The sequence below is a fragment of the Oncorhynchus clarkii genome, chromosome 7, assembly GCF_045791955.1.
Source record: "Oncorhynchus clarkii lewisi isolate Uvic-CL-2024 chromosome 7, UVic_Ocla_1.0, whole genome shotgun sequence".
NCBI lineage: Eukaryota > Metazoa > Chordata > Actinopteri > Salmoniformes > Salmonidae > Oncorhynchus > Oncorhynchus clarkii.
Window position 1 is genome coordinate 76,693,763 of NC_092153.1, and position 27,421 is coordinate 76,721,183.

Here is a 27,421-nt window from a genome sequence, read left to right on the forward strand (position 1 = left end):
ACAATTGATATAAGATGTGGAGGGACCTCTTCAACAAAGTGAATAAAAATAGAATCCTGTTACTGATATATTCATTTATCTTAGATGCAAACAATTGTTATCCATTCAGTCTAAAGAAAGGGGTCGATCTAACTAAAACAATATGAACAGAACACAGTATACCACAAACACTTCAATATATTCAGTACTACACCTTGTTCAGGATAATGTGCATGCATTGAGTTACACAACAGACCTGGAGTGGGGCTCTGCTTGCACAGCATGTACACAATGATCACCGATTTGAAGTGTATAAACACGTTTGGTTCGGGATAAGTAGGTGACAGACTGAGGTTGTGGCGGGATCACAGTTCAGTCTTGTTGACTAAAACCACGGTTATGGTGAGGCACTACACTCCAATTTGTGGTTTTTGTCGTTTTTTGTGTCCCCTCGAAAGGACAACCTCTTTAACACAGGAGCAGATATATTTTGGAGCCCTTAATATCCATTCGAGGATGGAGAATCATTCACAATGATCACCAGCCGACTCGTCTCATGCTACAATTGTGCAGGCGAACGGTCAGATTTAGGAGTGGTTTGTGTATCTGCCCTAGATGAGATAGCTATTTGGTGCTCCCGAGTTACCCTTAAACCGTCCAAGCAGAGCCAGTACCAGAAGTGGAAGCGCTTGTTTTATATTCTTTGAGTCAATATTCAGAATTATACTGAAATCACATACGTATAAATAAATACAGGGCTGGTTGAGCGGAGATTTGTGACCCGGGGGGTTTACAAATCTCCAGGGATTCTCAATAGGAAGGAAATAAAATTAACAGGTAGGATATAATTGCAGTGAAAAACTGCAGAGTGATGGCGAAATCTGATCTATGTATCCCGCTCTGTCTTTCTCACAGATGTACGCCAACTGTCTGCAGTACTCATTTATACCACAGGAGGACGCTATGAATCAGTGCTTAAACTGGGCAAGTATTGTTTCTATCAAACACTGATTAGGTGCTCAAACCTTTAATCACAATAAGTGCTTCTCTGTCGCAACAACCACAGTCGAGATGAACACACGATAACTTTACGGTCCTTTAGACCTGGTTCTAGACATTCTGATGAGCAGAACGCCAACTTGTCAGTTGTTAATGTGTTGTAATGAAAAGCGATTATCCAAATAAGAACAATATTGCACATCATTTTACAAAACGCTAAGACTTTGTCCACAGTGATAAAACAGTGTACAACAAAGGACAACATCGTTGGCTACAGTGTCTTTGACTGCAGCGTTATATACAAAGCAAAATTATCTCTATTGCCCATCCATTCAACTAATAAGATATCATATTACGTTAACCAACAGTAATTTATCAAGATTGAAATATGACAAGTAATAATATTGGGAACTCAAACTTTTTTTCCAAAATACTTTTTTTCTATGTTTAACTAGCAACGTAACCATGAGGAAATCATTCTCAGGGTCTCTACCAAAGGGAGCCCTAGTGTTTGCTACAGGACGTGCCCCCTCCAAACAACCTGCCTTGTTCATGTAAGTCATCACACCATAAAGCACTGAAACAAATATTCCCACATAAGACCATGCAAACAGTAATTATAAAACACATTGACAATTTCCCATTAATGCTTTTTTAACCAATCTTGTCATTGAACAACCCAATGTCATGATTAGGCAGTGAAAAAACACACCAATCTCTTTCATAATTTCTTTAAACAATAAAAACAAATTTACCAACATTTCTGAAAGTTGATATATAGCATTTTGGCATTAAACTCTTCAATTAAAGGCTCAGGCAATGTTCTGGTAACATCCCCCAAATAGCCACATATTTTGAAAGTTGATATGAGTGTCTATTAATCAAATTGTGTAATAATAGGAGAGAATCATACATCATATAAAGTAAGGGAAAGAGTTATAATAATGTGTTGTCCATTTGTAAAAACTAGATTAGTGGCCAGATCAGTGGCCAGATCAGCGGCTAGATCAGCGGCTAGATCAGCGGCCAGATCAGCGGCCAGATCAGTGGCCAGATCAGTGGCTAGATCAGCGGCCAGATCAGTGGCCAGATCAGCGGCTAGAACAGCGGCTAGATCAGTGGCCAGATCAGCGGCCAGATCAGTGGCCAGATCAGTGGCCAGATCAGCGGCCAGATCAGCGGCTAGATCAGCGGCCAGATCAGCGGCTAGATCAGCTGCCAGATCAGCGGCCAGATCAGCGGCCAGATCAGCGGCCAGATCAGTGGCCAGATCAGCGGCTAGATCAGCGGCCAGATCAGCGGCTAGATCAGCGGCCAGATCAGTGGCCAGATCAGCGGCTAGATCAGCGGCTAGATCAGTGGCCAGATCAGCGGCCAGATCAGTGGCCAGATCAGTGGCCAGATCAGCGGCCAGATCAGCGGCTAGATCAGTGGCCAGATCAGCGGCTAGATCAGCGGCCAGATCAGCGGCCAGATCAGCGGCCAGATCAGTGGCCAGATCAGCGGCTAGATCAGTGGCCAGAGTATTTTCTAGCAAGAGATATGATGTAACTGATAGAGAACTTTTGTTCCATTGCAGTTAACATTTCAGTCAGTGCAATCAAAATGTAAAACAAGTCACTTTCCTTGACTTAACTTTAAGTGCTAACAACACTTTCTTGCACTACTGTTGTCAATTCAACTCGATAAAACATTCAAACCTGCAGTCTGGGCTCAGAGTTCCTCTAGAATAAATGTGAATATAAGGTGATGGGATAATCGAGTGCCATTCCATTTGTGAAAAGAGAGAGGGGGGGACTGCCCCCGGACTCTCCAAAAACATTGCACCCCAATGGTCTAAGTATTGCCACAAAATATTGTATAGTATCTTCAGGAGAGTTCTCCTCCAAAGCGGACAATGACTCCTGTCCAGAAAGACTCTCGGGACAATAGTTAATAGGTAAAGCCGGGTCCTGTCTTGGAGGAGACAAGCCACCAGCACTGATATGTATTTCTATATATGCCTACCTCTCTTTCTGATATCTTTTGTATATATGTTTCTTTAGACATGTTAATTTACAGTTCAAATAAATCTAATAATACTAGCAGCATTCACAACATCTGAGTCTGACTTTCAAATGACACTTTAAACATAAATACTGTGTTCAATATCTATATAAACTAGTTTCATCAATTGTTTTATTCTCTCTATTGTATATATATATATATATATATATATATATATATATATTTATATTCATAGTTCTAATACAAGTGCAAGTGACCAAAAACAGTTTCTTTCACAACAGAAAATGAAAACACGATGATAGCTGTCCTTGGTCAGTGTGAGATTATATTAATAAATCTACACAAAATATATGGTAAAGAAACAAACATGAATATGTGAGACCAAATTTCAGGTATTGCACATTCCTTTCAAAATGCACTTTATAAGGTTTTTATTCTAATTTGCTAATAATCCATTCATTGTCAGGACATAAATATTGGCTCACATCTGTGCCAATTCTGTGGATACAAAATCACATATTTGGATTCTACTGCAAAGAGATCCGTTTTATGGACAGGGTGATTTTCATAGCTGTGGAACCCTTTCCATTAAATCACTGTACATCTATTACTAGTTAGTTGCACGCTAACGCATCAACCTAATGTACAATTTGTACACTGTAATTTAATCAATATTATACTTTCATAGATCTATTTTTCATTTAAAAATATTTTTTATATGGCACATGGAACATATCTAAATTTGGCAAAACAACATAATATTTTTTGGAGCAATAATTTTAATTATATCTGTATTATATAAATATGTTTAACTTTTGTCTATAAACAAACAACTTTTTGTTTTCTAGATGGAAAAATAACATTTTTAAATCACTTGTTGAACAGTGGTGGACAGTGCAGTGCAATACTCATCAAGGATACAGCAACAGTTACCATAGTGATAGGAGCCTAAGTCATCCAAAAGCAGTTTGGAGCCGACCCTTTGAGAGAAGGAACATGTTCTCCACTAGAAGCTTTTTAGTAAGTCACAAAAATACTACAGTCATACTTAACAACGCGTCAGAGCTTGTACACTATTTACAGTGATCCACACTGGGATCAGGTGCCTGACAAAGATGATGTCACTGCTTGTCCCCTTGCTCTTTTTCAATGGTCTTTCCTCAATTCCTTAGCTTTGTTAGAATACCCATACTAACATACTGTATACTACATACTTAATATACTAGCAAAACACTACATACTATAAGTTCATTTTAGTATACTGTAAACAAAAGGTATCCGTTCAGTTGAGCCTACTAGCGCTTTGCCTGTTTACCGGAAGTTGATTCTGTTGCTATGCAACCTCTCGCTAGCTTGTTAGCATTACAAGCTAGACATTTTACAACTTCGGGTTTGTTATCAAATTCAATCTGGAGTGCCAGAGTGTGTTCTGGGGGTTTGTAAATTCAGAGTGTTCAGAGCGCTAACTGGATGCTCGGGTTGATCCAAGCGTTCTGAAGTCCCAACTGCAGTCAAGCACCAAAGCTAGCTGGCTAAGTACTTCCAGACACAAATGAGAGAACACCTCACTCTGACCATTTTACTCGCCCTAGCAGAGCTGGTTAGGCTGTTTTCATGTTATCCAGAGCGTTGGTAACTATACCTGTGCTGCTGGCAACAATTTAATTACACTTTTTTGACGATGTTTACTGACACCGTCCATATTGAACTGGTGTCAAGCATTAGTAAATTCATCAGTTATTCTGTGCTGTGGCACACTCAGAGGAGAGCGCTCTGAAATCGGAGTAGATAGCCAGAGCGAATTTACGAAAATGTCCGTGAGAACGCACAACAACTATACCACTTAGCTAAACTAACAATGATGGGAATAATCAAGTCAATAAATGTTGGGGAGTTAGTTAGATAGAATATAGTTAATATACTAGCAAGTTTGATGTATTAGTAGCCAACTAACGTTAGCTAACGGGTACCTACATGGGGCTCCCGAGTGGCGCAGTGGTCTAAGGTTCTGCATCTCAGTGCTAGAGGCGTCACTACAGACCCTGGTTTGATTCCAGGCTGTATCACAACCGGCTGTGATTGCGACTCCCATATGGTTGCACACAATTGGCCCAGCGTCGTCCGGGTTTGGCCGGGGTAGGCCCTCATTGTAAATAAGAATTTCTTCTTAACTGACTTGCCTAGTTAAATAATGGTCCATTAAAAAAATTAATTATATGCGGTTCGTAAGGACAGTGTAGCTAACAAATTCTCAGCCTACATAACGTGTAAGGTAACTTACTGGAAAAGTCATTACATTGCTCAACAGTTTCTTAACATTTGTCATATTTGTATCCGCTCTCGTTTTCCGCCATTTTCTTAAAATCTGAAAACATTATGGGCCCTAAAAGCACTGAAATACTGCATGTATACTTTGTATTTTGTCGAATGGAGTACGAAATCCGGGAACTTTTGGCATACTAACTATATCCATACTATGACCAATAAGCACATCATACACTCAATTTATGTCACAAATGGTTAGTATGAGTATTCGAACACAGCTCTTGTCTCTCTGTCCAAGGAGGTGAGGAAACACAATGAATCGAGGAAAGAGGACAGCAGCAATTGAGGAAAGCCAATTGAGAAAGAGCCCTAGCTCGCCTGTTAGACGACTTTTCCGCTAAGAACGCTCCTCACAGTTTAACGACGTGTCAATAACTAAAACCAAGCTAGCCTTGTTGTTTTTGGCACTAACAGTGGCTGGAGCTAGTAAGGACACATAGCCACTTAGAAAGGGGAAAGGGGAGAAGTATAAATATGATGACAATGCGTGAGCAAAAACAAACATGTTGCGGAGTGCTCAAGATGAGGTCAAAGTTCATGAAGCGCGATCTATGTCGTCACGGGAGGCTTGTTTGTTTCTCTCCCATCTTCCTCCAACTGTGGTTCTTTCGTTCATGACTGACCCGGATTTAAAAAATGACCACATTCTCTTCCAACCACCGACCATGACCGTGGGTAGCAGTCTTTCTCGACGGTGGTCATCTCTGCACGTGATGAACAGGGTTTGCCACAGGAGCTTTTCGATATTCTCTCTTTGCTGTGGTTTCACAGGGTGATATATACGACTAGCTACACAATGTCAACATCCTCAGTCCTCCACCGTTCAGTCTTGGAAGGCTACTCCATGTTTACAGGTAGGTGACTCGATGGCACTCTAAAACATCCCCTCGTAAAAACAAACCACAATCGGATGAATGTGACACTTAAACACACAGGCACAAACACCACACTGAACAACCCCAGCGCACCTAACCCTCTGTATCCTTCGACTCCATAGCCGAGTGACTAGGGATCCCGAGTGGCACAGTGGTCTAAGGCACTGCATCTCAGTGCTCGAGGAGTCACAGACCCTGGTTCGATTCCAGGCTGTATCACAACCAGACATGATGGGGAGTACCATAGGGTGGCGCACAATTGGCCCAGCGTCGTCCGGGTTAGGGTTTCGCCGTTATTGTAAATAAGAATTTGTTCTGAACTGACTTACCTAGTTAAATAAAGGTTACATCATTTATAATTGTTTTTAAACTAGTGAATTGATCAAAAGGCAGATGTGAATAACACAAAAGCGGGTGGAGCTAGGCAGTGATGTCTAACTGCAAATTATTCAGCAGAGGGCGCTATCTTACACTATTTAATTTCAGAGTATTGACTGATAATCTTTCTGGCTGATTTGGAAGTGGACTGAACCTTTCCTTTATAAGTTATTTGGGCCACGGAGAGGGAGAGGCCAAGTCTCTGAGCATCTGTTATATTTGATATGAGGCTAAAAGCAGCTACCTCTGACATCATATAGGGCCAGAAAAGGGCTGGAAGAGTGAGGTGTAGCTCTGTATCTAGTGAGCACAAGATGCTAAAAAATATATTTTTTTAAACATTTTTTTCAACCCCAAATAGGTATTTTCAGCATCTTTTCGACCAAAAATATATGTATTTTCAGCGTGTTGTCAAGCTAAAATACATATTTTCAGCATTTTTTTTAACCCAATATAAATCTTTTAACTTCTTGTGCTCATAGGGGTGGGGTGGTGTATGGGGTGAACTTATTTAAACCGTGTGTGTGTGTTAGGCAAACAGAATATCATTTAGAGCGAGCTGGTCTATTGCTTGGGTGTGAGGGGAGTGTCTTACAAACACAAATGGAAGTGGGGTATTTTTTCTAGATGTGGGGTTCGGGAGATGAAGGGGTTCGTAGGGGAGAAAGGTCTGCTCTCTCAAGAGTAGATGGTGATGACCTCGCGACCGCCACCACGAACCAGGAGGACCCTGTTGAGACCCTCAGTCAGGACCTCCAGGAACTCCATGTCTGAGAGAGAAAGTTAAGGAAAACAACTAACGGGTGCACCTTTATAGCCCCATGCTATTGTTTACTAGTAGACACCTGTAATGGCATGTGACACAGCTTCTATGGGCACATAGAATGATGTAACACAGTCGTTCCCAACTGGGGGTGCTTGGCCTATTCACAGGGGTACTTGGCCTATCCACAGGGGTACTTGGCCTATCCACAGGGGTACTTGGCCTATCCACAGGGGTACTTGGCCTATCCACAGGGGTTACTTGGCCTATCCACAGGGGTTACTTGGCCTATCCACAGGGGTACTTGGCCTATCCACAGGGGGTACTTGGCCTATCCACAGGGGTACTTGAGAAGACTGGTAAAATGCATGAGGGGTATTACAGGGGTACTCCTGGCAGAGCAAAATTCAATTGGTGGTACAGATACCAAAAAATGTTGGGAACCACTGACGTAACACGTACTCCATTCTGTAAACCTGCCATGGAGTGTAACTTTACATAACACGTACTCCATTCTGTAAACCTGCCATGGAAGTGTAACTTTACATAACACGTACTCCATTCTGTAAACCTGCCATGGGAGTGCTAACTTTACATAACACGTACTCCATTCTGTAAACCTGCCATGGGAGTGTTAACTTTACATAACACATACTCCATTCTGTAAACCTGCCATGGGAGTGTAACTTTACATAACACATACTCCATTCTGTAAACCTGCCATGGGAGTGTAACTTTACATAACGCGTACTCCATTCTGTAAACCTGCCATGGGAGTGTAACTTTACATAACACTTACTCCATTCTGTAAACCTGCCCTGGGAGTGTAACTTTACGTAACACGTACTCCATTCTGTAAACCTGCCATGGGAGTGTAACTTTACGTAACACGTAATCCATTCTGTAAACCTGCCATGGGGGTGTTAACTTTACATAACACGTACTCCATTCTATAAACCTGCCATGGGAGTGTAACTTTACGTAACACGTACTCCATTCTGTAAACCTGCCATGGGGGTGTTAACTTTACATAACACGTACTCCATTCTGTAAACCTGCCATGGGGGTGTTAACTTTACATAACACGTACTCCATTCTGTAAACCTGCCATGGGAGTGTTAACTTTACATAACACGTACTCCATTCTGTAAACCTGCCATGGGGGTGTTAACTTTACATAACACGTACTCCATTCTGTAAACCTGCCATGGGGGTGTAACTTTACTTAACACGTACTCCATTCTGTAAACCTGCCATGGGAGTGTAACTTTACGTAACAGGGAGGGAGAGAGAGAGGGAGAACGAGAGAGAGGGAGAGCGAGCGAGCGAGAGAGAGAGAGAGGGGAGGGAGAGAGAGAGAGGGATGGTGGGAGGGAGAGAAAGAGAGAAACACAGAGAGAAAGAAGGATACAGTTCTCGTCTCCAGACCGGTTATTGGGCGGCCCAGGCATATTGAGGAGCACCAGCTTGGCCTCTGAGGATTTCTTCACGATGACACCATTCAGCCTCAGTGCCGTGTGCATGCGCCTCACATTGGACTGGTTTCTGGTGGGAAAAAAACAAGATGGTCTCTACTAAGCTCCAAACGAAAGCTTAATTTGGTCATAATGCAGTATTATTTTGAGGTATTCAGCAAAACAAAATGTGGAACAGCAACCTCTTCAGGCTACTAATTCACAAACAGCTGAAACAAATCACTCTTTCACTCATTCATTCTGTCACTTCTGCATTAACTTTTTCATTTGGAAACACTCAAGACATAATCAACTTGTGCTATGCTGACTTGATCCATGGAATTCTAGAGGAAATGTGTGTGTGTGTGTGTATATATATATATATATATATATATATATGTATGTATGTGTACCAGACCTCAGTTTTATGTAAGCTCCAGCAAAGTTTGAGCTCTGGAAATACTTACAGGTTTTCCCACTCACTGCAGCATGGCATGGAGAGAAACACAAGGTTAAAGGATAGAATCCAAAACGAACAGATTTTTCTCTGTACTGACAGTGCTCTATCATGAAAACTTTACTGTTGACATGCACATGTAAAGTTGTTTTGGGTGAACTATCCTTTCAAGATGTTGAATTTAAACTGCTGCCATTTTGAAACTGAAAGTCCCAAGATGTGAAGAACGCCAATCAGAAAGTTACTCTTCAGGAACTTTCAGTTCCAACATGGGAGTACACCGGTTTTGCCAAACCACACTCACGGCTTCATGTTGAAAATGTCTTTGATGCCCTGCGGTGTGGAGGCGCCAGGCGGCTTGGCCGGCTCGCCGTCGGCCTTTTCTGTCCAGGTCATCTGGACCTGTGCAGACCCTGGGGTCTGGGCCCCACCCTCGGAGGCTGGAGTCAGAGGGGTAGCCGGACTGGTCGGGCTGGTGCTGTCGTGGATGAGCTGGACCTGAGTGGGAGGGGACACAGCGACAGAGGCAGACTGAGACCACGAGACAGAGGGGGGAGAGACGAGGTGAGATGAGACGAGTTGGAACCACAGAGTGAGTGTGAGGGTCAGAGGAGGGAGAGAGAGAGAGACGTTTTTGAGAAGGCCTTGCATTTGGAGGTCAGTCATACAGTTGGGCTGATTAAAAAGTAAGTCTGAAAAAGAATGATTGAACCAACACATCTGTAGCCTACTCACCTTATTACGACTTGTAATCCATGGCCAGAAATTCAAAGGCAGGCAATACCTTTCCTGACTTTTTCCCTAACTGTTACACATACGAACAACAAAGGCCTACGATGCATTTCCTGGTATCCCATGAAATACTTTGACTAGCCGAGAGCCTGTGTGAGTCTTGGTCCTCAGACTTATCCAGACACTTCACAATAAGTCTGGTAAATGACTTCTTGTAAGTGGTTGACCTCCCAGGTCAACACCATCAGTTCACAACGCCAGACCAGGGTTACTGACCTCCCAGGTCAACACCATCAGTTCACAACGCCAGACCATGGTTACTGACCTCCCAGGTCAACACCATCAGTTCACAACGCCAGACCAGGGTTACTGACCTCCCAGGTAAACACCATCAGTTCACAACGCCAGACCAGGGTTACTGACCTCCCAGGTCAACACCATCAGTTCACAACGCCAGACCAGGGTTACTGACCTCCCAGGTCAACACCATCAGTTCACAACGCCAGACCAGGGTTACTGACCTCCCAGGTCAACACCATCAGTTCACAACGCCAGACCAGGGTTACTGACCTCCCAGGTCAACACCATCAGTTCACAACGCCAGACCAGGGTTACTGACCTCCCAGGTCAACACCAGCGGTTCACAACCCCAGCCCCTTAACCATTCCTAGACCATGCCTGACTGCAATTTTCCTCACAGCATAAAAAAGTAAGGAAGTTAGAAAAACAAATACCCAGGATCAAAACCACTGACGACATAATATTTCAACATCTCACATAACAACCCCTCACAAGTCAAGTCTTTGCTGGCGCAGGCACTGGCCTGTTTGCAGGAATTCTTAATTATACAGTATACCCTGGTTAGAGTGAATGTGGCTCGGTTGACCGGACAGTATCAGTACCAACCTCTTCCTCTGGTTTCTCCACCTTGCTGCTCACCCCAGGCTGTTCTTCGGTCACACTCAGCTGGGTGGTCACCACCGCCGGATTCTTACGTCGGATGGATCCGCGGGATGAGTCTGTGATGCTCTGGATCTGTGAAAGGAAGACAAACGGCTGAATGAAGACGCTAGTATCCTTTTCACAACACGGATACAAACTGAGCCAAGCTGTATTGAGTTGGCCTGCTTACGCTTCTATCGTAGTTGCTGGAACCATGGTGGAGAGGACAATGAGGAAATAAAAACAGAGCCAGGCTGTATTGAGTTGGCCTGCTTACGCATCCATCGTAGTTGCTGGAACCATGGTGGAGAGGACAATGAGGAAATAAAAAACAGAGCCAGGACAGTTCGGTTTTGTATGAATCAGGCATAGGAGTGCTAATATCATCACAATATGATTGATAAGTTGTTTTGTGTCGTCTACACGGAGACAAAACAAGGTTTTGAACGTTGACGTTTTCAGAATATTGTCTGTCAATGTAGACAATTCAATCCCTTTTGGGTGAATCAATACTGTCTTCCTTTTGTTCGTTTGTCTTAATTGTAATTAAAGTAATAGTTAGTTTGGCATAGTGGAATTATGTCACTGCCTTGTCCGCTTGTTGCCCACTTCCCCAGGACACAAAATTGCAGCAAGTAAGATGGAGATCAGAGGTTATCTTTAATGAGTGCAGTTCGCATGTGGCTAGTTTGCTTCAACTACCTTCACTAAAACCCCTGCAGGTTTTGCCTGAAAATGTTGGTTTTGAATCGCCACGTTCTGGTACGTCTGCCTCGTGATTTGTTGGAGGGAAAAAAAGTATCACCCTTTTCTAAGTTACCAAGAGAGTTTGTCATTAATCCAAGACATTAGTCACTGCTGTTGCCTAGGGTCTGGGATTCTGAGACTAATTCAGACATGGTTCAATGGCATTGTGTTTTAATAAAATTACAAAATTAAAAATGTAATTCAACCTTTATTTATCTAGGCAAGTCAGTTAAGAACAAATTATTATTTACAATGACGGTCTACACCGGCCAAACCTAGACAATGCTGGGTCAATTGTATGCCGCCCTATGGGACTCCCAATCATGGCCGGTTGTGATATTGCCTGGAATCGAACCAGGGTGTCTGTAGTGACGCCCCTAGCACTGAGATGCAGTGCCTTAGACCGCTGCGCCACTCAGTGTTGTGTGTTGTGGAGTAACATGGAGTAGTGGTGTGGTGAATGTAAAACCATAGAAATAGAATTATGGCCATTTTCCATTCTAGTAATTATATTTCTAAAGCGGTACCTCTCTCTCTCGCTCGGTCTTGGTCAGGTTGATCTGCTTGAGGATCTGCGATCGCTGTTCCATCACCAGGGTCTTCTCATAGGTGTAGGCCGAGATGTCACTGTCGTGCTGAGAGAGGAGAGGCCTAGGTTAGAGCAACATCGAGGATGGGTAGAGACCAAAGAGGTTAGGTAGTATGTACAACTTGTTTTTATATGGAGGTTTAGAAGGTCTACGTGTTGGACAGCAGCACTGCATGGAACAACAGCTTCATGCATAAGAATAGCATGAATGCACTGATTGTAAATCGCTCTCAATAAGAGCATCTGCTAAATGACTAAATTGTACACTACCATTCAAAAGTTTGGGGTCACTTAGAAATGTCCTTGTTTATGAAATAAAAGCACATTTTTGTCCATTAAAATAACATCAAATTGATCGGAAATACAGTGTAGATATTGTTAATGTTGTAAATGTCTATTGTAGCTGGAAACGGCTGATTTGGAATAGCCTTCATTTCTCAGAACAAGACTAGACTGACTAGTTTCAGAAGAAAGTTATTTGTTTCTGGCCATTTTGAGCCTGTAATTGAATCCACAAATGCTGATGTTCCAGATACTAAACTAGTCTAAAGAAGGTTCAGATTTATTGCTTCTTTAATCAGAACAACAGTTTTCAGCTGTGCTAACATAATTGAAAAAGGGTTTTCTAATGATCATTTAGCCTTTTAAAATTATAAACTTGGATTAGCTAACGCAACGTGCCATTGGAACACAGGAGTAATGGTTGCTGATAATGGGCCTCTGCATACCTATGTAGATATTCCATTAAAAATCTGCCATTTCTAGCTACAATAGTCATTTACAAAATTAACAATGTCTACACTGTTTTTCAGATGAATTTGATGTTATTTTAATGGACAAAATGTATTTTTCTTTCAAAAACAAAGACATTTCTAAGTGACCCCAAACTTTTGAATGGTAGTGTAAATAAAAATAAATATTTGTACTGTAAATTTAAACAGATTTGTAACTATGAGAAACAGTATGATGGATTAAACCAACTCAGGGGACCTATGTTCAATGTCTGAGTAGGCTTCAGCTGTAGGAACATTCAACAGCCCCTTTAGGTACTGTATCTCTGTTATTACACACTGAACTTCCTCCCACCTGAAGCAGCCGTAGACAGACTTACCATTTCCACCACTTCAACCTCGGCATCGATACGCAGGTGATACAGGAAGGTGGTCAGGTCTTTCTTCATCTGGATGCTGTTGTCGTCCATCTGGGCCACGGTGAAGATGCGCATCTTACACTTCCTCCACACCTGTCGGCAGGAAAGAGGATTGTAACCTGCTCATCTATAACCTGTTTTACGGTAATCTGGTTAGAACCTTCATTATTTGGAACACAGTAGAAACTGCCATTGCATGTGTATCAGTGGAGGCTGGTGGGAGGAGCTATAGGATGACGGGCTCATTGTAATGGATGGAATTGGATAATTGGAACGGAGTCAAACGTGGTTTCCATTTGTTTGATACTGTTGCATTTATTCCATTCCAGCCATTACAGGGAGCCTGTCCTCCTATAGCTTATCTCACCAGCCTCCACTGATAACCATGTTGATTAGTTAATGCGCTGATGAATGCTCTGCACCATCGTTTTTGTTTGGTTTTTGTACAATATATTTATTGGCATTTTTTAATATTTTTTTTTACAATTTAACAATCATCAAAATATGACACAGACAATACCCCGTTATTCCTTCCACCTACACACAACACCATGCTACATGGGGGCACATTGTGCAAAACCCTTCCCTCCCCAACACAGGAACACCCCCCTCCCTCCCCTCTACCGGTATTAGCTTCACTTATTATCAACAAAAAAAAGAAACAGAATGACCTTCACATTCCATTGCTAGAAAATAAATGATTCAACACAAAAACAAATAATAATAATAGATTAATGAAGAAAGTAGTTATGAGGCAGCTAAGGTGACGTCTCAAGAAACTGATGAAAGTCCCCACAGACATCAGGAAATTCGAAGGGTTTATTACATCAATTGTATTTTTTCAGATGGAATATAGGAAGATAGTTATTTTAGCCACATCTGCTTGCTTGGCGGAATGTCACTCTTCCATATAATAGCTGTGCATTTATTGGCTGCAATGACTGCCAATGTAATGAATCTGGTTTTGCTACAAATATTAACTGGTAGAACAGAATCATCTCCAAGAAGTATAAGGGAAGGATGCCCATAGTTTTTTTTACCTGTACATTGCACTTTACTATATAACTGAGTGCACGATTAGTGATACACTGAGTATAGAACACATTAGGAACACCTGCTCTTTCAATGACAGACTGACCAGGTGAATCCATTTGAAAGCTACGATCCCTTATTGATGTCACCTGTTAAATCCACTTCAATCAGTGTCGATGAAGGGGAGGAGATAGGTTAAAGAAGGATTTTTAAGCCATGATACAACTGAGACATGGATTGTGTATTTGTGTACCATTCAGAGGGTGAATGGGAAAGACTAAATATTTAAGTGCCTTTGAACGGGGTATGGGTAGTAGGTGTCAGGTGCACCGGGTTGTGTCAAAAACTGCAACGCTGCTGGGTTTTTCACGCTCAACAGTTTCCCTTGTGAATCAAGAATGGTCCACCACCCAAAGGACATCCAGCCAACTTAACACAACTGTGGGAAGCATTGGAGTCAACATGGGCCAGTATCCATGTGGAAGCTTTCGACACCTCGTAGAGTCCATGCCCTGACAAATTGAGGCTGCTCTGAGGGAAAAAGGGGGAGTTCAACTCCATATTAGGAAGGTAAAACATGGCCAAAGCAATGTGACCCATGTCTCAGGGAGGGCGTGTGGTGGGCAGCCTACCTTGTGCTGGCGCAGAAGGAAGGGCAACAGCATCAGCATGCCTCCATCGTGGACGATCCACCACACGTCGATGTGGCCCTCGGAGAAGCGCTCTCCATTGGAAGGGAAGGCAGCGATGTTCTTGGGCACCAGCAGGGCCAGGTGGGCTGCAGTGGTCTCCCTCACCAGCTCTACAGGATGGATGGGGGGAGGGGTTCAGCTAATATGAGTCTGATCATCACTCAAAAACCTTTATGGAAAATCTACTTCATCCTGTATGATTTATCTATAACCTCCCCCAAAGATCCAGATTTTTACAATCCAACAGACAGATCTGATTACCGAAATTACTCAGAATTTACTTAGAAATGTAAAATGGTAATTAGACAGTAATAACCTAACAAGTGTTTTTGTTTTTCATATCCCTTTACTTCCTTTACACCCCCCCCCCCCCCCCCCCCCCATTTCAATTGGCCATTCATTGTTGACCCCTCTGTGACCCACCAATGAAATCTCTCCAGGTCTGTAGGTCATCGGCCTGCTTCCAGTTGCGCGGCCAGCTGACCAGCACCGTGTTGTGCATGAGGCCGCCCAGCCCGCTAGCCTGGAGCAGGTGGGAGGTGGCGTCGCGCATGTTGGACGAGATGGTGACCTGGCAGAAGCCTTTCACCTTCTCTGTCTCCATCAGCTTACGCAGAGACTGGAGCAGGGAATGGGGGTGGGTAGAGGGAGGGAGCGGAGAGGGAGATGGGGGTGAGAGAGAGAAAGAAGGGAGGAAGAGAGAGCGAGTGGGAGGGGTAAGGAGGAAGAGGGAGTAAGGTTTCTGGAACCAACTAAGCCACAGAGCCCTGCATGACATCTCAATCAAATTGTATTGGTCACACACACACATTTAGCAGATGTTATTGGTCACACACACATATTTAGCAGATGTTATTGGTCACACACACATATTTAGCAGATGTTATCGCAGGTGTAGCAAAATGCTTTAATGTTTCTAGCTCCAACAGTGCAGTAATACCAATACAATACAATACACACAAATCCCCAAAATCTAAAGAAGAAGAAATATCAGAATGAGCAATGTTAGAGTATATTAGTGTATTCAGAAAGTATTCATATCCCTTGACTTATTCCACATTTATTTGTGCTGAATTCAAAGTGTATTAAAAAAAAATATTCTCATCCATCTACACACAATACCTCATAATGACAAAGTGAAAACATGATTTCAGAAATATTTGCCAATTTATTGAAAATGAAATACAGAAATATCCAATCCATGTTAGAACCACGTTTAGAGCTGTGAGTCTTTCTGGCTACGTCTCTAAGAGCTTTGAACACCTGGACTGTACAATATTTTCTCATTATTCGTTTTTTAATTCTTCAAGCTCAGTCAAGTTGGTTGTTGATCATTGCTAGACAGCCATTTAAGTCTTGCCATAGATTTTCAAGCCGATTTAAGTCAAAACTGTAACTAGAACATTCAATGTCGTCTTGGTAAAGAGTTTGCCTTGTGAATGACTACCTCATCTACCTCATTTGCCTTGTGTTTTAGGTTATTGTCCTGCTGAAAGATGAATAGGTCTCCAAAGTGTCAGTTGGAAAGCAGACTGAACCAGGTTTTCCTCTAGGATTTTAACCTGTGCTTAACTCTACTTCGTTGCTTTTTATCCTAAAAAACTCCCTAGTCCTTGCTGATGACAAGCATACCCATAACATGATGCCACCACCATGCTTGAAAATATGAAGAGTGGTACTCAGTGATGTTGGCTCATTCATCCCCCTCCTCTCCCCTGTAACTATTCCCCAGGCCGTTGCTGCAAATGAGAACGTGTTCTCAGTCAACTTACCTGGTAAAATAACAGATAAATAAATAAATAAAAATGTGTTGTATTGGATTTTCCCCAAACATACCGCTTTGTATTCAGGACATAAAGTTAATTTCTTGACCAATCTTTTTGCATTTTTACTTTTTGCCGTATTGGAATATTTTTGTTCTGTACAGGCTTCCTTCCTTCTTTTCACTCTGTCAATTAGGATAGTATTTTGGAGTAACTACAATGTTGTTGATCCATCCTCAGTTTTCTCCTATAAACTCAGTTACTGTTTTAAAGTCACCATTGGCCTCATGGTGAAATCCCTGAGTGGTTTCCTTGCTCTCGGGCAACTGAGTTAGGAAAGACGCTTCTATCTATGTCGTGACTGGGTGTATTGATACAGTGTAATTATTAACTTCATCATGCTCAAAGGGATATTCAATGTCTGATTTTTTTTATTTTGTACCCATGTACGAATAAGTGCCCTTCTTTGTGAGACATTGAACAATTCTTCCTGGTCTTTATGGTTGAATCTGTGTTTGAAATTCACTGCTCAACTGAGGGACCTTATAGATCATTGTATGTGTGGGGTACAGAGATGATTTTTGAGTCATTCAAAAAATCATGTTAAACACTATTATTGCACACAGAGACCATGACAACTTATTATGAGAATTGTTAAGCATATTTTTACTCCTGAATTTTTTAGGCTTGCCATAACAAAGGTGTTGAATACATATTGACTCAATTTAAACCCTTTACAGTCCCTTCGGAAAGTATTCAGACCTCTTGACTTTTCCCACATTTTGTTACGTTACAGACTTATTCTAAAATGTATTAAATCGTTTTTGTCCCTCCTCAATCTACACATAATGACAAAGCAAAAATAGGTTTTTAGTGGTGAAACGGTTCACAAAACTCACGGTTCGGTACGATACGATACGGTTTCGATGCATCGACAAGATTAATACCTGAGAAATATGTAATTTTGTATTTTTAGATTTTCCATTTATTATAATAGTAAACGTGGGTTGCTTAAATTCCCAGGAACAAAAAACAACAGTGCCTGCCTTTATAACATGAAATAAAATAGTAATTGAAAACAGAGCTTCAACAAGAGTGCATAGTCCAGCATCATATCTCAACATTAAGTCACAAATCAGTGTTGTGACTGTTTTGAGAGGTTTTCACACTTTGACAACTTCCTCTGCTAGTCTCATGTCATTTTCAGACAAAGTCACAATATCTTTGAAATTCTTCCTCACAGCTTGATCAGTCAGTGTAGAATACACCACAACCTTCTGCTCAAGGTATCTCTCAACCACGTCATGGCTTGAATTCCATCTAGTAGGGACATCTTGGATTAGTTTGTGGTTTGGCAGCTCCAGCATCTTCTGTTGTGTCTTGAAAACATGTTCAGCAGTTGTGCTTTTATGAAAGAAGGATACCAACTTCCTCATCTTTGCTAGGAGGCGAGAGATTTGATTCACTGACATTGCTTTTGAGCAAAGCATCCTATCTGTGGCCCCAGTCCAGCTAGTGCAACTGCATTTACAATATTTCTAGCGTTGTCAGTGGTCACAGTAATCGTTACATCATCCCTCTCCAACTTCCACACTGCAACTACTTCCCTTAGCTCTTCCCTCAGGTTTACACTGGTTTGATTACTCTCAATGGGACGTGTTTGAAACACATGGCTTTTTATCTCCCACTCTGCCGTAATGAAATGAGCCCTTACAGTAAGCTAGCTCTCTGTAGCTCTAGACGTCCAACTGTCTGTTGTTAGGAGCAACAGACCGCGTTTCTGACAACTCGCTCTCAAGTAGTTGTTTAGTTTTTTTGTATAATGCAGGTATTAATGTCTGGGCGAAATGTGTGCGGGAAGGAATAGCGAATAGCTCGACCACTTTAAACATGTTTCTGAACCCCGCATTCTCTACCACAGAGATGGGTCTCATATCTGCCACTAGGAATTTTGCTATGGCTGCATTGAGTTATATATCCCTACCGGAGTCATATTGTTGCCTGAAGGCTGTGGGGAGAAGTGGTTGCCTGAAGGCTGTGGGGAGAAGTGGTTGCCTGAAGGCTGTGGGGAGAAGTGGTTGCTTGAAGGCTGTGGGGAGAAGTGGTTGCCGTTTCATTTTGTTCGCCTAGTCCTACCGATTGGCATTCTGGGGTGATGTCGGCGCAGATGAGTAGTCATGTTACTACTATTGACACTCGAACAGGCTATCAGTAATGAACATGTTGTAGATGTTATATCCACCACTCTAACAGGCTATCAGTAATGAACATGTTGTAGATGTTATATCCACCACTCTAACAGGCTATCAGTAATGAACATATTGTAGATGTTATATCCACCACTCTAACAGGCTATCAGTAATGAACATGTTGTAGATGTTATATCCACCACTCTAACAGGCTATCAGTAATGAACATATTGTAGATGTTATATCCACCACTCTGACAGGCTATCAGTAATGAACATGTTGTAGATGTTATATCCACCACTCTAACAGGCTATCAGTAATGAACATATTGTAGATGTTATATCCACCACTCTAACAGGCTATCAGTAATGAACATGTTGTAGATGTTATATCCACCACTCTGACAGGCTATCAGTAATGAAGTTATAGTTTACAGGGAAACCAAAATATTCCCAGACGGCAGACCTGAATGATCCTGGGGCGTCTTCTAGTTCTGTCTCGCCAATGCTTGCCGTGTTGCTCCTTAGCATTTAGCTAACTGCTAATTCCTTCATAAACTGATTGCTGCTACGACGGTCTCTCAGCTCTGTTCTCGCTGGAGTGAAATAACTAATGAGTGGAGCCGCATGCAGCTATGAGACAAAACATTTTATTTTTTTAAAGACAACTTTATTACTATGTGGATATTTTGCCCACGTTAATTTATACGCCATCGGTTTATGCAATAATATATTTTTTTACAACGAAATAGGTTTATATATATACTCCTAGCTATAATATATGATTCATGTATTGTTCGGTTCGCAGTGCGTACCGAACCGTGCACTGTGGTCCCTGTAGCGAACGGTTCAATACGAATACACGTACCGATTCACCATTAGTTTTAGGAAAAAAACTCCCTTGATGACAACAACTTGCCCAGCAGGTGAAGGCTGAGATAAAGGTGAAATGGACACTGACTGTAGGTACGGCTTAATTCTAAGTGCTAGAGTGGACACTGGAACAGCGATCAAAGATTAGTGCTGTTTGTGTGATATGTATGGGCGCAAAATGACAAACTCGGTTATACACATGCACTGTATAAGCCTTACACCTGTACATTTCCACTGTCTGTTTCTCTCGTGTACGAAGAAGCCTTTGTGTTCCCTCTCTTGTTTCTGACTTGGTCACACGGCCAAAGACAAAAGAGCCTCTGAGACTGTCCTGTTCTTTTCCTTTCAAGGACACAGCTGTGTGGAGATATGAAAAGAACGGAGAGGCTAGTCTGAGCAGCAGCAACAATTCTACCAGCAGAAAGGAGTAACAGAAGTGCTGTTATCACCTGTTTGTTCACTATGTTCCCACCAGGATCTCACACACCTGCTAAACTGCCACCTACACAGAGGTTGTTGTATTTTCCTTGTTGGTCTCTGCACTGTTAAGTGGATTGTTAACCAGCTCCAGATTTGCAAATCTTATTGCAGTGGGATTTTTTTATTAGAATTTCCACGACATATGCAGTGGGATGCCATGGGATCTGCCTGGTATCTAACCTGCTCTGCCCGCTGGGCCTGGGGGTGGTTCTCCAGATAGGTGCCCGCCAAGGCGGTGCCCACGATGGTCAGCCCTTTGCCTGCTTTCAGCTGGTTGGTCAGGGAGAGCAGACGAGGCTGCTCCACATTCTGCTCCACGTCTGTACTGACCAACACCAGCAGCTGAGGCCTGGAAGGAGAGAGAAGGAGGGACACGAAGAAAGGAAAGAGGGAAGGAAGGAATAAGAGAAAGGGTTTCAACGTGTTGCTTTGGCAATGTACAAATATATTTATATACACACTTCTGTCATGCCAGTAAAACATTTTGAATTGAATTAAAAAAAAAGTGCAGCTCAGAGATGAAAAACAGAGAGAGATAGAGCAAGGTGACAGAGAGAAAGAAAGAAGGTGACAGAGAGAAAGAAAGAAGGTATCGTAGAGGTGAGAAAGACAGAAAATAAGTGAAATAAAAAAAGAGAGAGAGAGAGAGAGACAGAGAGAGAGACAGAGAGAGAGAGACAGAGAGAGAGAGACAGAGAGAGAGAGAGACAGAGAGAGACAGAGAGAGAGCGCACTGAGGATATCACAAGTACGTCTGAAAAACAATTATCTACTGTTACTGCTGCAAGCAGCTTGAAACTAGAGATGAATGAAACGGAACGCTCAACATGCACAGACTTGTTGTTTATTTTCATGTTACTTATGTAGCTGATACACAAACAAATAAGCTACACAGGCACATTTGTGTGTGAATCTCACCTCCAGTTCTTGGTGTGCGGAGGCCCCTCCTCCAGTCTCATCAGAGCGTATCGGGCGGCGCTGAGAGAAATGCCTCGTATCCCATCACCCCACTCTTTCTCCGCCCTGCCACACAATCAGACACATGAGGTTTTATCATTCAATCATACATAGTAAGTTATTTTTACATCATGATCTATAACTCTGTTATTACATGTCTATGACAAATGCCAAAAGTTAGAACATTGTTATTCAGCCAAATACACAGGCTTCTAACACATCTAAATGTCAAGTTTATTTGCACTGCCAGGTAGGCTATTTAAAATCACTTAAAACATCCGCCCGGGAGGCATCGTTGACTCGCAGTCGATGTTCAATGAACAAAGTCCCTTGAAACACTTTAATGCATATTTTCCCACAGATCGAATTTATACTCTGTTTTCAACCAAGCTTTCCCATCAAGCCATGTCATTGGAACCCAAGACATTGTCTCAGCACAAGCCATAACACTAAACTGTTCAAACCATACATTTCCCCCGTAACGGGACCGACTGAATGATGGCTGATAGAACACAGGCAGCTCTTCACTCACCCGCGGAACTCAATATACTTGTAGATACTGCCAGCGATCACCATGGCGACGATGGCGTAGAACCAGGAACAGATGAACATGAGTGAGAGACACAGACTCATACCCAGGAAGGACAGTGCCCTGCAGAGAGACAGAGAGAGGAGTAGACATTAGAGACAGCGAGAGAGGAGGAGACACTAGAGAAAGAGAGAGAGGAGGAGACATTAAAGACAGAGAAAGAGTGAGGAGGAGACATTAGAGACAGAGAGAGGAGTAGACATTAGAGACAGTGAGAGAGGAGGAGACACTAGAGACAGAGAGAGAGGAGGAGACATTAAAGACAGAGAAAGAGTGAGGAGGAGACATTAGAGACAGAGAGAGAGGAGGAGACACTAGAGACAGAGAGAGAGGAGGAGACATTAGAGACAGAGAGAGGGGAGGAGATATTAAAGACAGAGAGAGGAGGAGACATTAGAGACACAGAGAGAGAGAGGAGACATCAGAGAAAGAGAGAGGAGGAGACATTAGAGACAGAGAAAAAGAGAGGAGGAGATATTAGAGAGAAAGAGGAGACAGAGACAGAGAGAGAAGATGAGATATTAGAGACAGAGAGAGAGGAGGAGACATTAAAGAGAGAAAGAGAGGAGACAGAGAGAGAAGAGGAGATATTAGAGACAGAGAGAGAGGAGGAGACATTAGAGACAGAGAGAGAGGAGGAGAAATTAGAGACAGAGAAAGAGAGAGGAGGAGACATTAGAGACAGAGAGAGAGAGGAGGAGACAAAGGGAGAAGAGGAAATATTAGAGACAGAGAGAGAGAGGAGGAGATATTCTGGGAAACTTCTGGGAAAATTGGAAAAGACTAAACAAACAACAACACGAAGAATTATCTATCCAAAATGGAGATGTATGGGTAAACCACTTCTCCAATCTTTTTGGCTCTATAACAAAGAATACAGAGCAAAAACATATACATGATCAAATACAGATCTTAGAATCAACTATTAAAGACTACCAGAACCCACTGGATTCTCCAATTACATTGAATGAGTTACAGGACAAAATAAAAACCCTCCAACCCAAAAAGGCCTGTGGTGTTGATGGTATCCTCAATTAAATGATCAAATATACAGACAACAAATTCCAATTGGCTATACTAAAACTCTTTAACATCATCCTTAGCTCTGGCATCTTCCCCAATATTTGGAACCAAGGACTGATCACCCCAATCCACAAAAGTGGAGACAAATTTGACCCCAATAACTACCGTGGAATATGCGTCAACAGTAACCTTGGGAAAATCCTCTGCATTATCATTAACAGCAGACTCGTACATTTCCTCAATGAAAACAATGTACTGAGCAAATGTCAAATTGGCTTTTTACCAAATTACCGTACAACAGACCATGTATTCACCCTGCACACCCTAATTGACAACCAAACAAACCAAAACAAAGGCAAAGTCTTCTCATGCTTTGTTGATTTCAAAAAAACCTTCGACTCAATTTGGCATGAGGGCCTGCTATACAAAGAGGAGGAGACATTAGAGACAGAGAGAGAGGAGGAGACATTAGAGACAGAGAGAGAGGAGGAGACATTAGAGACAGAGAGAGAGGAGTAGATATTAGAGACAGAGAGAGAGGAGGAGATATTAGAGACAGAGAGAGAGAAGGAGATATTAGAGACAGAGAGAGGAGTAGATATTAGAGACAGAGAGAGAGGAGGAGATATTAGAGACAGAGAGAGAGGAGTAGATATTAGAGACGGAGAGAGAGGAGGAGATATTAGAGACAGAGAGAGAGGAGTAGATATTAGAGACAGAGAGAGAGGAGGAGATATTAGAGACAGAGAGAGAGGAGGAGATATTAGAGACAGAGAGAGGAGTAGATATTAGAGACAGAGAGAGAGGAGGAGATATTAGAGACAGAGAGAGGAGGAGACATTAGAGACAGAGAGAGGAGGAGATATTAGAGACAGAGAGAGAGGAGGAGATATTAGAGACAGAGAGAGAGGAGGAGATATTAGAGACAGAGAGAGGAGGAGATATTAGAGACAGAGAGAGAGAGGAGGAGATATTAGAGAGAGCGAGAGAGAGAGGAGGAGATATTAGAGACAGACACATGCAGACAGAACTACAATATACAACATCTCCTGTACATTAAACAGAATAAAAACACACACAGACACATTCAAGGCCTTTCCATCATCTCTCAGGATGCGTTGATTTGAAGAGTTGTTGTGAGTCTCACCAGTGATAGTAGTTGAAACGCGGCCTCCAGTTCGGCGTCCTCAGGAGGGTTTGCAAGGCGCAGGCCAGGTTCACAAACATGTAGCACATCAGAAAGAACCTACACGAAGGAAACAACGCCTTCAGACATTACAAAAGGTGAAAGAGAGACAGCAAAGTGCCTCACAAATAAAAAATACATTTAGTCTTTATTTGGACACATTACTTGCTTATATGTTGCTTATAACCAAATGAAAACAATTCTAAGATATAAATACTAGTAAATCATTGCATTGTGTTAAGATGTTTAACTTCACCTTATCAAGTGCTGAGAAGTATTTGTCCGTTGTCAGATGTCTCTATTTTTAGGGAGCTTTAATATTGCAGATAGATTTATTGCAGATAGTTAATGTCATATGTACGGTGTCCATATTAGGACAAATCATATTAGTACAGGATGAGTGCATCCCAGCACTCATGAATAGGGCCAAGAGTTGTACCTGGTCATGTGATTTCATCAGGAAAACTCTGGGCCCTAATCATAGGCTGTAAATACTAGGACCCAGAGTTTTAACTGTCCAAATAGTTATATTCTGTAACTAGGACCCAGAGTTGGGAAGAGTTGGGGAACAACTCCTGGTCTGGCTCATAGACACTCACATGGAGAGGATGGGGGCCACTGCGTCCAGAGAGGCAATGAGGATCCCAATCTCACAGATACCCGCTGTCAGTAGCAAGGCCCAGGTGGGCTCCCCGTTGGCTTTCCCATGGCCAAACACCTGGGAGGACACATCCCACACAGAGATGTTAGAAGGAATAGAGATACCTGGGAGGACACATCCCACACAGAGATGTTAGATGGAATAGAGATACCTGGGAGGACACATCCCACAGAGATGTTAGATGGAAAGAGATACCTGGGAGGACACATCCCAGAGAGATGTTAGATGGAATAGAGATACCTGGGAGGACACATCCTACACAGAGATGTTAGATGTAATAGAGATACCTGGGAGGACACATCCTACACAGAGATGTTAGATGTAATAGAGATACCCGGGAGGACACATCCCACACAGAGATGTTAGATGGAATAGAGATACCTGGGAGGACACATCCTACACAGAGATGTTAGATGGAATAGAGATACCTGGGAGGACACATCCCACAGAGATGTTAGATGGAATACAGATTGAACTAACAGTAGTTCCTCCATTATTTCAAGGCAGGTTGAATGTGGATACTACAGAGGAGTTTTGGTAGTGATCAATGTCACCTGAGACTGATATGAGATGTGTTGACAAACCAACATAACTAATGGTCCCAGATCAGTGTTAAATGCTAGAATGTTGACAGAGTTATCATAACTAATGGTCCCAGATCATAACTAATGATCCCAGATCAGTGTTAAATGCTAGAATGTTGACAGAGTTATCATAACTAATGGTCCCAGATCAGTGTTAAATGCTAGAATGTTGACAATGACAGACTGACCCGTAGGATGGGCACGACACCGTCCCTGGAGATGGCCTGCATGAGACGCGGAGCACCCGTCAAGCTCTGAAGCCCCGCCCCACAGGTGGAGAAGAAGGAGCCAATGACAATAACCCACGGGGACGGCCAGGCCAAGGTGCCAATGACCAGGTTGCCATTGACGCCCTCCCCAAACCTGAGGGAGATGGACATGACATCCAGCCAATCAGAAATGGAGAAAGCTAGGAGAGCCAATTACCAGGATCCTACTCATTAGAAACCAAACTGAAGAAAACTGACTGAAACATTGGAGGGACGACCTGGTCTAATACTGCAATTAAACGTGATAATTTTCCTTTTCCGTTGCAAAATGTTTAAAAACGTTTTCAGTTAAATGGCCTCCCTCACCAAGTACCTCAGCACTGGAAAAGGTTGACTGAGAAATATTGAAACAATTTTGCAGAAATGTGAACTTATTATCCATTACTTACTTGTCTCTAAGGACCACTCCCTCGATACAGGCACCGAACAGGATCACAGCTGACATGTCTATAAAAAGGTCACATTAAGGAAAATAGACAGACAGACAGACAGACAGACAGACAGACAGACAGACAGACAGATCTAGCACATAGGGACATATCCTCACATATCTGTTTGATATCTGCACACTGAGTTTACAGTGCTGCATTGAGGTTATGACGGTTCGACAGAGCGGTTATTGTTGGGTTATGTCTGATGTATTTTTATACATGATTGATTGCTTTGTCCTGTAATGGTCACTTGAGATGAAGATGAAGAGCAACATGGATATTATTCGTAACATACAGTAAGTAACAAGCTTGAGGCCATTGGCTCAATTCAATTCAATCTAACTTGTATGTATTTATGTTGGAAAGTAAAATACCAAAAGTTTTCGTATAAAATGGAGGTATTTTACTATTGACAGATAACATGTGATCCACAGCTACAGTGCCTTGCGAAAGTATTCGGCCCCCTTGAACTTTGCGACCTTTTGCCACATTTCAGGCTTCAAACATAAAGATATAAAACTGTTTTTTTTTGTGAAGAATCAACAACAAGTGGGACACAATCATGAAGTGGAACGACATTTATTGGATATTTCAAACTTTTTTAACAAATCAAAAACTGAAGAATTGGGCGTGCAAAATTATTCAGCCCCTTTACTTTCAGTGCAGCAAACTCTCTCCAGAAGTTCAGTGAGGATCTCTGAATGATCCAATGTTGACCTAAATGACTAATGATGATAAATACAATCCACCTGTGTGTAATCAAGTCTCCGTATAAATGCACCTGCACTGTGATAGTCTCAGAGGTCCGTTAAAAGCGCAGAGAGCATCATGAAGAACAAGGAACACACCAGGCAGGTCCGAGATACTAATTGTGAAGAAGTTTAAAGCCGGATTTGGATACAAAAAGATTTCCCAAGCTTTAAACATCCCAAGGAGCACTGTGCAAGCGATAATATTGAAATGGAAGGAGTATCAGACCACTGCAAATCTACCAAGACCTGGCCGTCCCTCTAAACTTTCAGCTCATACAAGGAGAAGACTAATCAGAGATGCAGCCAAGAGGCCCATGATCACTCTGGATGAACTGCAGAGATCTACAGCTGAGGAGGGAGACTCTGTCCATAGGACAACAATCAGTCGTATATTGCACAAATCTGGCCTTTATGGAAGAGTGGCAAGAAGAAAGCCATTTTTTAAAGATATCCATAAAAAGTGTCGTTTAAAGTTTGCCACAAGCCACCTGGGAGACACACCAAACATGTGGAAGAAGGTGCTCTGGTCAGATGAAACCAAAAT

General features: G+C 42.3%; 1 protein-coding gene across 1 annotated transcript in view; it reads right to left on the reverse strand.

Annotated features, from left to right (window-relative positions):
- Positions 1-6,904: 6,904 nt before the first annotated feature.
- The window catches only part of LOC139413865 (solute carrier family 12 member 5a), a 258,850-nt gene continuing 238,333 nt past the window's right edge, over positions 6,905-27,421 (reverse strand). Inside the window, exons 11-25 of the mRNA XM_071161693.1 lie at positions 26,084-26,141; positions 25,614-25,788; positions 24,780-24,898; positions 24,142-24,240; positions 21,915-22,034; positions 21,344-21,448; positions 20,606-20,774; positions 15,545-15,740; positions 15,062-15,231; positions 13,359-13,490; positions 12,186-12,293; positions 10,876-11,004; positions 9,542-9,735; positions 8,738-8,871; positions 6,905-7,333 (exon numbers count right to left, since the gene is read on the reverse strand). Coding sequence (XP_071017794.1) covers positions 7,242-7,333; positions 8,738-8,871; positions 9,542-9,735; positions 10,876-11,004; positions 12,186-12,293; positions 13,359-13,490; positions 15,062-15,231; positions 15,545-15,740; positions 20,606-20,774; positions 21,344-21,448; positions 21,915-22,034; positions 24,142-24,240; positions 24,780-24,898; positions 25,614-25,788; positions 26,084-26,141 — 2,000 coding nt within the window. The 3' untranslated portion in view covers positions 6,905-7,241. The remainder of the gene's footprint in view (positions 7,334-8,737; positions 8,872-9,541; positions 9,736-10,875; positions 11,005-12,185; positions 12,294-13,358; positions 13,491-15,061; positions 15,232-15,544; positions 15,741-20,605; positions 20,775-21,343; positions 21,449-21,914; positions 22,035-24,141; positions 24,241-24,779; positions 24,899-25,613; positions 25,789-26,083; positions 26,142-27,421) is intronic.